The following is a 14,948-nucleotide window of genomic DNA, read 5'->3' as shown; positions in this document are numbered from 1 at the left end:
GCAAAGATTTCCAGAGCTTAACTATTTGTTGAGTAAAAAATATTTCTTCCTATTTGTTTCAAAAGTATTTCCATGTAACTTCCTCGAGTGTACCCTAGTCTTTGTACTGTTTGAATGAGTAAAAAATCGATTTACTTCTACTCATTCTACACCACTCAGGATTTTGTAGACCTCAATCATATCTGCCCTCATCCGTCTCTTTTCCAAGCTGAAGAGCCCTAACCTCTTTAGCCTTTCTTCATATGAGAGGAGTTCCATCCCCTTTATCATTTTAGTCGCTCTTCTTTGAACCTTTTTGTAATTCTGCTATCTTTTTTGAGATATGGAGACCAGAACTGAATGCAGTACTCAAGGTGCAGACACACCATGGAGCGATACAAAGGCATTATAGAATTTTCGGTCTTATTCACCATCCCTTTCCTAATAATTCCTAGCATCCTGTTTGCTTTTTTGGCCGCCGCCACCGCACACGGAGCAGAAGATTTCAGCATATTATCTACAACAACACCCAGATCTTTTTCTTGAGCATTGACCCCCAAAGTGGACCCACGCTTTAGGTAACTGTGATTCAGATTATTCTTTCCAATGTACATCACCTTGCATTTGTCCACATTAAATTTCATCTGCCATTTGGACGCCCAGTCTTCCATTTTCCTAATGTCTTCCTGCAATATTTCACAGTCCGCACGTGTTTTAACAACTTGAATAGTTTTGTATTATCTGCAAATTTGATCACCTCACTCTTCATTCCGATTTTCATATTTATAAATATGTTAAACAGTACTGGTCCCAGTACAGATCCCCCACGTCACTCCACTATTCACTCTCCTCCATTGAGAGAAATGACCATTTAACCCTACCCTTTTGTTTTCTGTCCAATAACCAATTTCTAATCTACACAAGAACCTTGCCACCTATCCCATGACTCTTTAATTTTCTCAGGATTCTCTCATGATGAACTTTGTCAAAAACTTTCTGAAAATCTAGATACACTACATCAACCGGCTCACCTTTATCCACAGGTTTATCCACGCCTTCAAAGAAATGAAGCAAATTGGTGAGGCAAGACTTCCCTCTGCTGAACCCATGCTGACTCTGTCCCATTAAACCATGTTTGTCTACGTGTTCTATAATTTTATTCTTTATAATAGTTTCCACTATTTTTCCGGCACTAATGTCAGGGTTATCGGTCTATAATTTCCCGGATCACCCCTAGAACCATTTAAAAAATTCGGCGTCACATTGGCCACCCTCCAATCTTCAGGTGCTATGGATGATTTTAACGACAGTTTACATATTATTAACAGCAGATCACCAATTTCATGCTTGAGTTCTTTGAGTAACCTTGGATGTATGCCATCTGGTCCAGGTGATTACTACTATTTAGTCAATTTGGCTCAATATATCTTCCAGGTTCACCGATATTTCTGCATCATCACCCTTGAAAACCATTTCCGGTACAGGTAGATCTCTTATATCGTCTTCATTAAAGACAGAAGCAAAGAATTATTCAGTTTCTCCGCTATGGTCTTGTCCTCCCTGAGCGCTCCTTGTCCCAGGCTTATGAACCTCAACATTTATATGCTGGAAGAGCGGTGGGAGAGAGAGGATATGATAGAGACATCTAAATACCTCAGTGGCATTAATGTACAGGAGGTGAGCCTTTTTCAAATGAAAGAAACCTCTGGAATGAGAGGGCATTGGATGAAGTTAAGTGGAAATAGGCTTAGGAGGAATCTATGAAAACACTCTTTCATGGAAAGGATGGAAAATGTGTGGAATGGCCTCCTGGTGGAGGTCATGGAGACGGGGAATGTTCCAGAATGTTAAAAAGCGTGGGACAGAACGTGGGATCTCTTAGGAAAAGGAGAAGTTAATGGTTACTGAGGATGGGCAGACTGGATGGGCCATTCAGCCCTTATCTGCTGTCATGTTTCTATGTTTCTGTACACCTGCCCTGGTTGGCCGCGGAGGTGGTGTTGGGCTGCTACTCTCACCCTCTTGTAGATTTCAACCTCTTCTTCCACTTCAGTCTCACTGCTTTTCTTCCTTTGAAGTGCTTTCTCTATAACATCACCAAAATTCATCACTTCCTTTCTGAGCCCACTACCAAAACCCTTGTCCACATCTCACTTGGACTACTTCAACTTGCTTCTCACCAGTCTCCCTCTAAGCCATCTCTCTCTCTCTCTCTCTCTCTCTCTCTCCTTCAGTCTGTTCAAAATTCTGCTGCACGACATATTCTGCCAGTGTTGCTATGCTCTTATTAACCCTTTCCTTAAGTCATTTCACTGGCACCCTATCCATTTATGCATACAATTCAAACTCCTCTTATTGACTTACAAGTGCATTCACTCTACAGCTCCTCAGTAACTCTCCACTCTTATCTCTCCCTATACTCCTCCCCGGGAACTCCATTCATCTGGAAAATCTCTCTTATCTGTACCCTTCTCCTCCACTGCCACTGTGTTCCTTTTATCTTGTTTCATCATACGCTTGGAATAGCCTTCCTGAATTTAGTTCCAGCTCCGGCCATCTTTAAATCTAGGCTAAAAGCCCATATTTTTGAGGCTGCTTTTAACTCCTAACTCCTATTCACTTGTTCAGTACCCATGTCTGTTTTATCTTTCCCACCTTAAGTAATTCCCTTATTTGTCCTGTTTGTCTGTCTTGATTAGATTGTAGAGCAGGGACTGTCTCTTACATGTTCATTGTACAGCGATGCATTGATCTAGTAGCACTATAGAAATGATAAGTAGGAGTAGTAGTAGTTCACCCAGTTGTACAACATATAAGCAATCACACATTCACTCACACACAGTCTCTCCACCCAGCCGCTCACTCAGCAAAACATCCTTTATGCAATACTTATAGCATGCACTTTTGAACTTGTTAAAGATCCTCTAGCAGAAGCACTTGTCATAGCTGAGTCATAGGACCTTATACAGTGATGAGCATTTTTCCCATAGGTTACAAAACAGACAAATGTCTTTTTCTGAATAAGGTCAATAATCTAAGTCATTGATAACATCCTTGGTAACTGTGGTAGCTAAACTTCTTGATTACATCTTGAGGAGACAGCAGTTCTTTGCTAACTTTTCTATGGCAATGAAGTGTCATTAGCACATGGTCCATGCTTAATATTTTTGTACTTTAATGACACGTAGGAAATGGAGGGTAAGGTTGTTGGGTTGGGGTAAAATTGTAAACCTTACTAGTGTGTTTTTTGCTTGTTAGCACCTATAAGAGTTGTTGTGATATAGTTATGAAGTTATTCGTGGAGGAATGGCCTAGTGGTTAGAGCACCGGTCTTGACATCCAGAGGTGGCTGGTTCAAATCCCACTGCTGCTCCTCTTGATCTTGGGCAAGTCACTTAGGGCATCTTTTACTAAGGCGCACTCACATTTTTAGCACGCACTAAAATTGTGGACGCGCTAAACATTAGAGGCGCCCATAGGAATGCATTGGTGTCTCTAACGTTTAGCGTGCCCACAATGTTAGCGCGCGCCAAAAATGTGAGCGCGCCTTAGTAAAAAAAACCTTTTAATCCTCCATTGCCTCAGGTACAAACTTAGATTGTGAGCCCTCCTGGGACAGAGAATTACCTAATGTACCTGAATGTAACTCACCTTGAGCTACTACTGAAAAAGGTGTGAGCAAAATAACAAATAAAATTGTTTATGGTTTATTTTTGTTATTTTCAATAAGCAAAGATTTTAATAATAATGACACTTTTAGGGTTAGATCACAGAGCAAACATGTATTTGCAGATCTACTTATCTCTAAAAATCTTCAAGAGGCCTTCAGTAACCCTGCTTCCCTTGGGTGTCTTTTCTTTCTTTGGTTTATTTCTGTATCCCTTCCTTCATCCATAAGATCAGACTGTGAATGCGTTTCTCTGTCTTGTAGGATATAGCCTCGCAAAAGTTCTCTATGCCATCTCCAGTTCGCACTGTGATTGCTGCTGACTTCGACAATGACCAAGAACTTGAAATCTTTTTCAATAACATCGCTAACAGAGGTTCCTCTGCTAATCGCATGTTCCGGTAAGATTTCACTCCTAATATCATTAACAAGAAACCTTTAACACTCGTGTTGTGTTTGGTAAAGAAAAATAGTTCACAGAATGTGAATTCACAGGATGTGAGAAGAACAAGGGTGTCTCACTATGAAAACTGCTGATGACTGCAGTGAACTTCCTTCATCAAATTGGTGAATAAGGGATGGGATTTAGTTCTTCTGGTAGAAGTCCTTGACCAATATTAGCGTGCAACAAAAAGCAAACCCAGTCTGGAAGAAAAGAGTACTCTTTAGCATTCTTTAAACCTTTATTGTGAAGTCATCAGGGAGTAATCTTCCTTTGAGAAATGTTCACTTACTGAGCTGTCATTCTGGGTTTTTGCATCATAGTTTTTCTTATGTCTATGAAGATTGATATGTGTCTCCAACTTTTGGCTTGTTTTTCAGATGCAGCGTCCTTCACATTTTTTGCATTGGATCATATATACCACATTCATAGGAAATCATGAATATGAGCTTTTAATTTTGAATGTCTTTCAGATGTGGGTAGCTTAGGGTCCTGTGATATGTGTTGGCATAACTAGCATCATGGTGTCTTGCAAGTTTTTGTGTCTTTTTTCTCAATTGGAGATTCTGTTGAGAGTTTCTGAATTATAAGCTTTTGTTTCAGTTCAGGAAGTTGGCTAAAAGTTAGAAATGGGCGGAGTTATGAATTATCCACCTCCACCCTTCATTTCTAAACTTCTGTGAACTACTTAATGTCTAGGGATGGCCTGATTATGTCTCTTAGAGTTTACAGGCACAAAACATGGGACAGCTATCAACAGCAACTATATTACAGGCAGAAATAAAGAAAAACGTTCTCAGCAATAAAAGTGGCATTTTAGAAAGGACTTCCAACTCAGAATATGAACATCTAAGTTTGTACGTCACATATGTACATCCATTTCTCATATATTTTAGAACAGAATGTGCCGACATATAACCTCTTCTAAAATACATGAGACATGAATGTCCGTGTGCTGGTAACATCCAGCATGAACATCCAGTTTACAAACATCCAAATTTTGAACAGGTCAAAAAGGGCTGAGCGACTTTGTGAAATGGCCACATAGACATCCATGTGAAGCAGAGGGGTAGTCTAATGGTTAGAGCAGTGGGCTGAGATGTAGAGGGTCCCAGTTCAGATCCCACTTCAACTCTTTGTGATCTTTTTTTCTTTCAAATTGTGAGCCCTCCAGGGTTAATCGGGTGAGCCGATGAAGAGGTGGGTGCTGGTTACATTGCTATGTCTATGTATTAGCAATGAGCACCGCTGAGGTCACCAATATATATTAAATAAGATAAGTCACGTGGAGGGGCATAATCGAACGCGAACGCCTATCTCCATGGGCGTCTATGTCCGAAAACGGGTACGTGAAGAGGCGGGACAGACCGTATTTTCGAAAAAATGGACGTTTTTCAGCTGGGCGTTTGGTTTTTTTAGCGATAATGGAAACTAAAAACGCCCAGCTCAAAAACATTCTAAACCGAGCCATTTGGTCATGGGAGGGGCCAGGATTCTTAGTACACTGGCCCCCCTGATATGCCAGGACACCAACTGGGCACCCTAGAGGTCAGTGTGGTGGACTTCAGAAAAAGCTCTCACATGCATAGCTCCCTTACCACGGGTGCTGAGCACCCAACCCCCCTCCCCCAAAACCCACTACCCACAAATGTACAACACTACCATAGCTCTTAGGGGTGAAGGGCACCTACATGTGGGTACAGTGGGTTTTGGAGACCTCCCATTTACCAGCCCAAGTGTTACAGGTAGGGGGGGATAGGCCTGGGTCCACCTGGCTGAAGTGCACTGCGGTACCCACTAAAAGTGCTCCAGGGACCTGCATACACGCAGGCCTCTAGGACTTGTTGCTGCTATGTAACATTGGCACACCAGTTGACACCTGAAGACTAATCTCTCCGAAAACGTCCTTTATTGGAATAAGCACGCTTACTCACAGTTAACTGCAGATCAGAGGTTGTGCCCCACTGGCAACGAGTCTCCCTGGTACTGAGATTAGCAGTAGGTCAGAGCTGGCAGAATGTTGTACAATGCCCTCTTTCAGCCACAATCAGTTCTGTAACGTGGCTAACACGTGAAAGGGATCTAAACGTGTCTTGCAAAAATGGCCACTACCTCATGGACTACCGGAAACAAAACAGGGCATACTCTGACCCAGTAAGTAGGGGGAAAAGCACCATGGGAGTAGAGCCTACCAACTACCAACATCGTGAGCATTTACCACAAGCTAGTGGAATCACGGAGCCCAATACCCTACACCCACCACAATGCATTGCTGATGTGACTCTGCAGTGCGCATAACAGAAAGGGTGTCACACTCACCCGAGAGCCACATCAGAACCAGGGAAAGGCTGTCACAGGATAGAACACATTCTGCTGTCATGGAGGTGGGTACGGCATTTGAGGCTGGCATAGAGGCTGGAAAAAAAGTTTGTAAAGTGGGTTTTTTTTTTGGTGGGAGGGGGTTAGTGACCACTGGGGGAGTCCGGGGAGGTCATCCCCGATTCCCTCCAGTGGTCATCTGGTCAGTTGGGGCACTTTTTTGGGACCTGTTAAAAAAAGGGTCCCAAAAAAGTGACCCAAAATCGCGGTAAAAACGCCTTTTTTTTCGATTATCAGCTAAAGACGCCCGTCTCTCCTCAGCCGATAACCATGCCCCAGTTCCGCCTTCACCACGCCTCCGACACGCCCCCGTCAACTTTACCCATTTCCGCGACGGATTGCAGTTGGAAACGCCCAAAATCGGTGTTCAATTATACCGGTTTGGGCGCCCACGGGAGAAAGACGCCCATCTCCCAATTTGGGTCGCAATATAGGCGTTTTTCTCTTTTGATTATAAGCAGGTTTGAATACTAGTTCTTCAGAAATTGATCTATTTGAGAACTTTGAAAAAATTGATCTATTGGATACCATTGATAGAGACTGTAGTCATTTCCTGAAGGCAGGGTCAGGATACAGTGTGGACTTGCACACATTCTATAACAAGTCATCTAAAATTAGTTGCCATAAGTTGTGCACATAAGTTAAAGAATATTAGTGCTTATGCACGTAACCGTAACAGTTATGTGAGTAAATTCTAAGCACACGCTAAGTGATATTCTATCCCTCCGATACTCAGCAAAGTTTAACCAGCCAGGAATGGCTCCTGGCTGGTTAAATAGCACTTAACTGGCTATCCATGAATATTCAGAGGGAGATAGCCAGTTATCTCCCGCTCGCTATTCGCAGTCAGCACGTACCGTCTAACCGGTTATATTGTGCGATATAACCAGCTATCCGCTAATATTCAGTGCATCACCGGCTAAGTTTAGTAGCCAAATCGAACCGCCCAAATAGCAGACCTATCTTTGGTTGCTATAAACTTAACTGGCCAGTGCTGAATATTGGCTTGGCCGGTTAAGTTTAAACTGGCCCAGAATAGACCAGAAATGGCCTGGCATTGAACATCCGGGCTCAATACCAATTGTGACACTTAGAGGGGCATTTTCGAACAGGGACGGCCATCTCTAAGGGTGCCCAACTCTAAGGACGGTGCCTCGAAGGGGCAGGGCAACGCGTATTATCGAAACAATCTTCAATCTGTCCAAAATTCTGCCGCACGTCTTATCTACCGCGTGAACCGATACTCTCATATCACCCCTCTCCTCAAGTCGCTTCACTGGCTCCCGATCCGCTACCGTATACAGTTCAAGCTTCTCTTATTGACCTTCAAATGCACTCAATCTGCAGCCCCCCCCCCCATTACCTCTCTACCCTCCTATCCCCCTATGTTCCCACCCGTAACCTCCGCTCTCAGGGCAAATCACTCCTTTCTGTACCCTTCTCCACCACCGCTAACTCCAGACTCCGCCCGTTCTGCCTCGCATCACCTTATGCCTGGAACAGACTTCCCGAGCCCATACGCCATGCGCCCTCCCTGCCCATTTTCAAGTCCTTACTCAAAGCCCATCTCTTCTCCTTTGCTTTTGGCACCTAACCACCTTCCCCATTCATGATACCTACACTGACTACATAGTTTGTTACCTTTAGATTGTAAGCTCTCTTGAGCAGGGACTGTCCTTCCCCTTGTTAAACTTGTACAGCGCTGCGTAACCCTAGTAGCGCTATAGAAATGCTAAGTAGTAGTAGTATCGAAACAAGATGGACGTTCATCTTTCGTTTCAATAATACGGTTAGGGACGACCAAATCTTGACATTTAGGTCAACTTTAGAAATGGTTGTCCTCGGTTTTCGGCGATAATGGAAACCAAAGACGTCTATCTCAAAAACATCCAAATCCAAGCCCTTTGGTCATGGGAGGAGCCAGCATTTGTAGTTCACTGGTCCCCCTCACATGCCAGGACACCAACCGGGCACCCTAGGGGGCACTGCAGTGGACTTCAGAAATTGCTCCCAGGTGCATAGCTCCCTTACATTGGGTGCTGAGCCCCCCAACCCCCTCCCAGGTCCGCCTGCCTGAAGTACACTGCACCCACTACAACTGCTCCAGGGACCTGTATACTGCTGCGATGGACCTGAGTATGGCATTTGAGGCTGGCAAAAAAGTATTTTTAAACTTGTTTTTTTATGGTGGGAGGGGGTTAGTGACCGTGGGGGGAGTATGGGGAGGTCATCCCTGATTCTCTCCGGTGGTCATCTGCTCAGTTGGGGCACCTTTTTGAGGCTTGGTCGTGAAAAAAAATGGACCAAGTAAAGTTGGCCAAGTGTTCGTTCGTCAGGGACGCCTTTCTTTTTTCTATTATCGGCCGAGAACAACCATCTCCTAATCATGCCCCAGTCCCGCCTTCGCTACCCTGCCGACACGCCCCTGCGAACTTTGGTCATCCCCGCGATGGAAAGCAGTCGAGGATGTCAAAAAATCGGCTTTCGATTTTGCTGATTTGGACGACCTTGTGAGAAGGACACCCATCTCCCGATTTGTGTCGAAAGATGGGCGTCCTTCTCTTTCGAAAATGTGTGTTAGCTGTCCTTCCTCCCGCGGTCTGAATATCGGCCCCTATAAGTTTAGCATGCAAATGCCTTAACATGTAAATTCAAAGGAGCATTCACAGTGTAAGGAGCATGGGTGTGTCTCCTACTTCTGCATGTAACTTATAGAACACTGTGAGTTAGGTGCGTAAAAGCCGCATTTAGACATGCACATTTAGCCTGCTATTGACAAGGGATGTCTTTTACTTAGGTGTGCTAGCATTTTTAGCGTGCGCTAAACGCTAAAGATTCCCATAGGAATACATTGGCGTCTTTAGTGTTTAGCGCATGCCTATTTTTAGCGTGCACTAAAAACTCTAGCGCGCCTTAGTAAAAGACCCCCATGGTGTAAGTGTGCATGCCTAAATGTAGGCACTTAACTGCTGACTCATGCTAGCATTCAATAGCAGAAATGATGCACATAATTCTCATTATAGAACAAGATCACAGCCTGGGAAAAGTGGGCACCTAAATGTTGCATAATGATATACTGCCTTTATACAGTACAATCAATGTGGTTCACATTTATTATATGCAGGAACTTTCTCTGTCCCTGTTGGGCTCACAATCTAAGTATTGCACCTGGGGCAATGGAAGGTCAAGTGACCTGCCCAGTGTCATAAAGAGCTGCAGTGGGAACTGAACCCAGTTTCTGAGGTGCTCAGCCCACTTTACTAATCATTAAGCTACTTCTCCACTCTGTGGTGTATGGTTATAGAATTCCCCCATACTTTATAAATTGTACATGTATGAGCCTAAAGTGAACAAGAAAACTGGTGCGTGCCTTAGAGCTGGTGTGAATGTGTGTATACACTTACTTTTTAAGATTGGTGTAAATTATGTGCACACATGCTGCACGTTAGGTGGCCTGTTATGAAATTAGTCTCGTAGGGGTAAATATTCAGCCGGTGGCCGTGAGCGTTATGCTGGCCACTGCCGGTGTTATTCCTGGATATTCAGTGTCGGGCCATATCTAGGCTTTGTCATTAATTATCCAGGTTTATGTGGCACTGGCTAACACATGGCCGCTTAAATTGATATTCAGAACGTAACCGGCCATAGGTTGCCACGTAAAGCTAGGACTGTGTTTTATTCATCCCATTTATGTGGTTACCCCGGCCAGTTAATTGCTGAATATCGACACTTAACTGGCCAACTGCTGACTTTGCCCCCAGAATACCCCCAAAATAGCTGTCTTTCAATGAGACACTAACCACTCCTTTTCAGTGCTGATCACCGGTTAAGTGCTGCTGAACACTGGTGGATAGCCCTGAAAAAGCGATTTTAACCGGTCAGCGTCTGGTTAAATCATTTTGAATATCATCCAGATAGAGTGTAATTTTATAAAGCATTTTCAAATGTAAAGCATGCTTTACACATGGAAGTTGTCTATTATAAAATCGGGCGTGCATATGCAAGCGTAAAAATAAGGCACCCCGAGAGACTGCAATTTACATGATCTGTGCATAGACAGCTCGGGGTGGAGTTACAATGTCCACGTGTATTCTGTGCATGCATGTGTGTACTTATATATATGAGTGGACAGAGCTGGTGGCTGCTGATCTGGTCAGAATTGGAAATGGCACCTAGTTGATCTGAGATACTAGGTACAACTCAAAGACCCAGGAATATATCACACAGAATTTTGGAAAGCATCAGCCTTTTGAAATTGGTCTATTGAATCCTCCTTTGTCATTGGTGTGACCCCTGATGCAGGTGCGGTGGCACCAGGGGTGTGCTGGTAAATTTTTAACAACAGGCTCTCTCTCCAGACATAGCCGGCCCTGAAATTTGGGGGGAGGGGGGAATTCATGCCTCTCTCTCCCTTCCCTTGTGCGGGCACGCTAGGCATACCTTTGCCGAGCCCCACCAGCCAATAAATGGACTGCCACCATTCTCTGCTGCTTGTTTCTGGCTCTGAGCAGCATGATGGAACCTTCTTGCGCTTGCATGAAAAGTTCCAGCCTGATGCTCAGAGTCAGAAACAAGGAGCAGGGAGCAGCAGCAGTCTATTTACTTGGCTGGTGGGGCCAGCATCACTGCCAGCAAAGTAAAAGAGAATTCAGGAGGGGGCCCAAGCCTACATTTTGGGAGTCAGTTGTTAGAATAGCCATGGGGAGGCCTACTTTAACAACCGGCTCCCAAAATTCTTAAAAACTTAACAAACGGCTCTCGCGAGCCCTTGAGAGCCCCCTCCAGCACACCACTGGGTGGCACCGAAACAAGGCCCGTGTCGGGTCTTTCTTCAATCAAAATTCACTATTAAAGGATTTTTTTAAATGAAAAAATTGTGTTCCCTTTCGTTTTTAAAGGCCCTTTGTGCTGTTTTTTTGTGCTTGGTCTCTTTTTTTTGTACTTGGTTCCCTCTCTTTGTTACTTTACTTATATATATATGCACAGTTACACCTGTCTTGGAGTAGGTGTAAATTTGTGCAAGAGCATTTCTGAGTTGGTTGTAGGAGGAACCAATTTTTTTAAAGGTAGATAGATGCCGTTGTTGCTTTTATGAAATACGTGCTTTAAAAAGAAAAAACAATTCCCAGGTGCGTCATCACAAAATTACCCCATAGTGACCAGGAAAAGGATGTCTGTGGTTTCAGATGGTTGATGCCTCTTTCTGTTTTTCACCTACCAACCCAGCATGACTGTGATCGAACAGGACATCACGCAATCTTCATCCATTCCGTCCCTCCACTTATACCTCATACGATCACTATACGACTTTGCATTTGTTATCCACCGACTGGGCAAACGCCTTTGACGGTACTATGTAAGCCACATTGAGCCTGCAAATAGGTGGGAAAATGGGGGGGGTACAAATGCAACAAATCAATAAATAAATAAAACTGATCTGCCCTGCGCTGTGAACCTTCATTTGCAACTACCCGGGGGGGGGGGGGGGGGTTCCCTATTTGTTACAACCCTCTGTCCTCTGCTCTAACCCTGTCACTTCTGTGCCGCAGCAGAGGTCACTGAACGCAGCTCCTTCTGACACACAGTATATGTATTTTCATATTTCGCTTGTAGAGCTCTTTGTGGATCTAAAATATTGCTAAGGCTGTCTAGTTCTGGAGACACTTGTGACATGGGGCAAGCTGTTAAACAGGTGAGAGATTGACTCTTGTCAGTATTCCCAAAAGCTATAATTCACTAGGACTGTCAACTAACCGCTACTCAGTGTTTACCCACAATCCTTCCCAGTTATTCCCTTACAGAGTGCATTAATTTGCACTCGCAGCTGGGAGCTCCCCGGCTCCCCATTAATTAAAGACCTGATCTGTAACTAAGAGTCTTTTAAAATATAATTATTAACAAGCATCAGTCCTGAACTGAGTTGGTCAGACATAATGATCCCCTAAGGCAGAGTGTTTTCTGCTAATTATCTCTTACACACAGCTCATTCATGGCTTTCAGATTAATTGCAAAGGATCAATTGCTTGTTAACTTTAATATATATTTTTTAAAGTAATAAAACTTTTGGTAAGGTACCTTTCCATATATATATATATCCCCTAGAGACATCACTTCGTTTTCATTAATAGTTCTATCTTGAATTTAGGGTAACGACAGAACTTGAGGTTCAAATAGTTACCAGAAAAAGAATTTCAACCCGTTCAATGTAATACAGCAGTACTGGTAACAATGTATTTTAAATAATTTGGGGTTGCAGTTAAAATAAACAAATCATTAAAATCCAACTTTATCGTACTGACTTTTAATGTAATCTGTGAGGTGGGATTAATATTTATAAAGGTTTTTCAAAGTACTTTTCACTTAGTCATACTCATAAATACAAACAGAGATGAATGCTGAGAGCTGATGAGTTCCTGGTGGGTTTCTGTCTTCAAAGTGCTGAAATCCTTATTTTAACCTCTTGAGACTAGGAGTTTGTTAGTGTCTGTAGCCAGCAGAGCTTGAATTGGCCACCTGGGAGAAGAGGAAGTGGAAGACCTGGTGAAAACAAGAGATCTGCAAGGACAAACTGAGATTTAACTTGTGGCTGCCAAAGATCAGACCCTCCCACGTAGGGTTGGCCAACTAGATCCAGATTCTCTCAACAGGGTTGATCCAGTCCTGGGCTTACCCCAATGCATACAAGAACTTGTAGCCTTGCTTTTCCTATGGAATCCGATAGGGAAATCAGAACCACAAGTCCCTGTAAGCGATGGGGTAAGGCCAGGACTGGATCAACACTGTTTGGCGAACCTGGAACCCTACCCCATGGAATATTTCCGTTGGTAGAAAAGAAGCACATCTTACCAGAGATGCCAAGTTACTCGGTTCCAGGTTGGAGATTCGGGGACAGTCCTGGATTTCGGAACACCCCATCCTGGTGCATTATGGGACTTGCAGCACTGATTTCAATGGGCAGGATCAGGCACTACAAATCCCACACTCTTTGGGGTATAAGTTCAAAACCAGGACTGGCCCAAAATCTCCAGCCTAGAACTGGGTAACTTTGCTTTTGGCACCAAAAACTGAGCATGGATGCAAGATGTACACTCATCTTAATTAGCCAATGAGCCATTAACAAGCAATTAATTGATGGTAACAATTATTGCAGTTAATTGGCAGTAATTTGCAATTGCGCGCGCCTCTGCCTGGGTGCTATTCTATAACCCCAGGCGCCTAAATATCCTAGTGTACAATTCAAAAGGGGGCATGGCCAGAGGAGGGGCAGAGGCATTCCGAAAAGTTGCACAAGGGCTTATAGAATAGCCCTATTTCTACACCAAAATGCCAGGAGTTGTCGGCGGGGGTTCCCTGACATCTTTATGTTGCTGCCATTAAAGATAAGTTGGAATTTAAAAAAAAATTTTGAACAAAAGCAAACAAATACTAAAATAAAAGTGGGATTCTATGAGGATTTGCACTGCGCCATTTTGTTTATAACGATAGAACAAGATTGTTCAGATGGTTGCGAGATGCATATAGATCTGATAATCCCTATAAGTGCGTATACAAGATTATGAGAAATATTTTGCTATATAGATTTGAATATTGTTCTGAATAGATTTTGAAATTTCCTGCTGAATATGTTAATGTTTGGGACATGATTTTGGACATTGATATATAGTCCCCACATTTTTCCTATTCTGGTGGTTTAAAAATAGAGGAGTTGGGCGTCAGCATTTAGCCCAGGTTTCAGCTGACGTAAATACTGATGCCCAACTTTGGGCATGGGAATCGGAGGAGACAGCTAGTATATAAACATGCGCTCAACCCAAAGCACTGTTTATAGAATAGCGCCCTGTGCCAATTTTTGCCAGTACCAATCTTTCTGCACCATTTCTAGAAAGCCCCCCTAGATCTTTAAACCAAGGTGGTCTCCCGAGTTCTTTGTCATTCCCTCCTCAACCATTCTTCGTTCACTTTCATTCATCCAGGTAGTAGGCATACAAATTTCTCTCTTGCATATTCTTTAAATAATAACAAAAATGGGGAACAAAAGCTAAAATACTGATCCCTATATGTGTATAGAAGCAAAAAAAATCAAACAAGGAGATTGGATCAAACTGATGCACTTTATGAAAAAATATTGAATATATTTAAATAAATTAGTGATATGTGCTCAGATCCGCCCACCCATCCCATCATTGCACATAAGAAGTCCTGTAAAATCAATCAGTAATTGCTGTATCGTATGAAGTAAACATAGTCTCAATGATGAAATATCCAAAATCAGCAAACATTGATAATAACAACTGTAAAAAAACATTTTTCAGGACTTATGATGAGAAAAAGTTGTCCAAAAAAAGCTCCATAGTGGAACAGTACTATATGGTGGTAGGACAGTCTCCGTGATTACTCCCAAAGTGATTAAAAAAACTCAAGCATACATTTCTCCATATCTCCGACACCAGCTATATTTCCCAAAGATGCTTCTTCAGGGAG

The 14,948-nt window shown here is 43.1% G+C and overlaps 1 protein-coding gene across 1 annotated transcript in view; it reads left to right on the top strand.

The window, feature by feature from the left end:
• The window catches only part of CRTAC1 (cartilage acidic protein 1), a 495,959-nt gene that overhangs the window by 383,066 nt on the left and 97,945 nt on the right, over nucleotides 1-14,948 (top strand). The window contains exon 8 of the mRNA XM_030204795.1: nucleotides 3,911-4,047. Coding sequence (XP_030060655.1) covers nucleotides 3,911-4,047 — 137 coding nt within the window. The remainder of the gene's footprint in view (nucleotides 1-3,910; nucleotides 4,048-14,948) is intronic.

The sequence above is a fragment of the Microcaecilia unicolor genome, chromosome 5, assembly GCF_901765095.1.
Source record: "Microcaecilia unicolor chromosome 5, aMicUni1.1, whole genome shotgun sequence".
NCBI classification, from domain to species: domain Eukaryota; kingdom Metazoa; phylum Chordata; class Amphibia; order Gymnophiona; family Siphonopidae; genus Microcaecilia; species Microcaecilia unicolor.
Note: the sequence above shows the minus strand (reverse complement) of the source record. Positions and strands in the feature narration are given on the sequence as shown.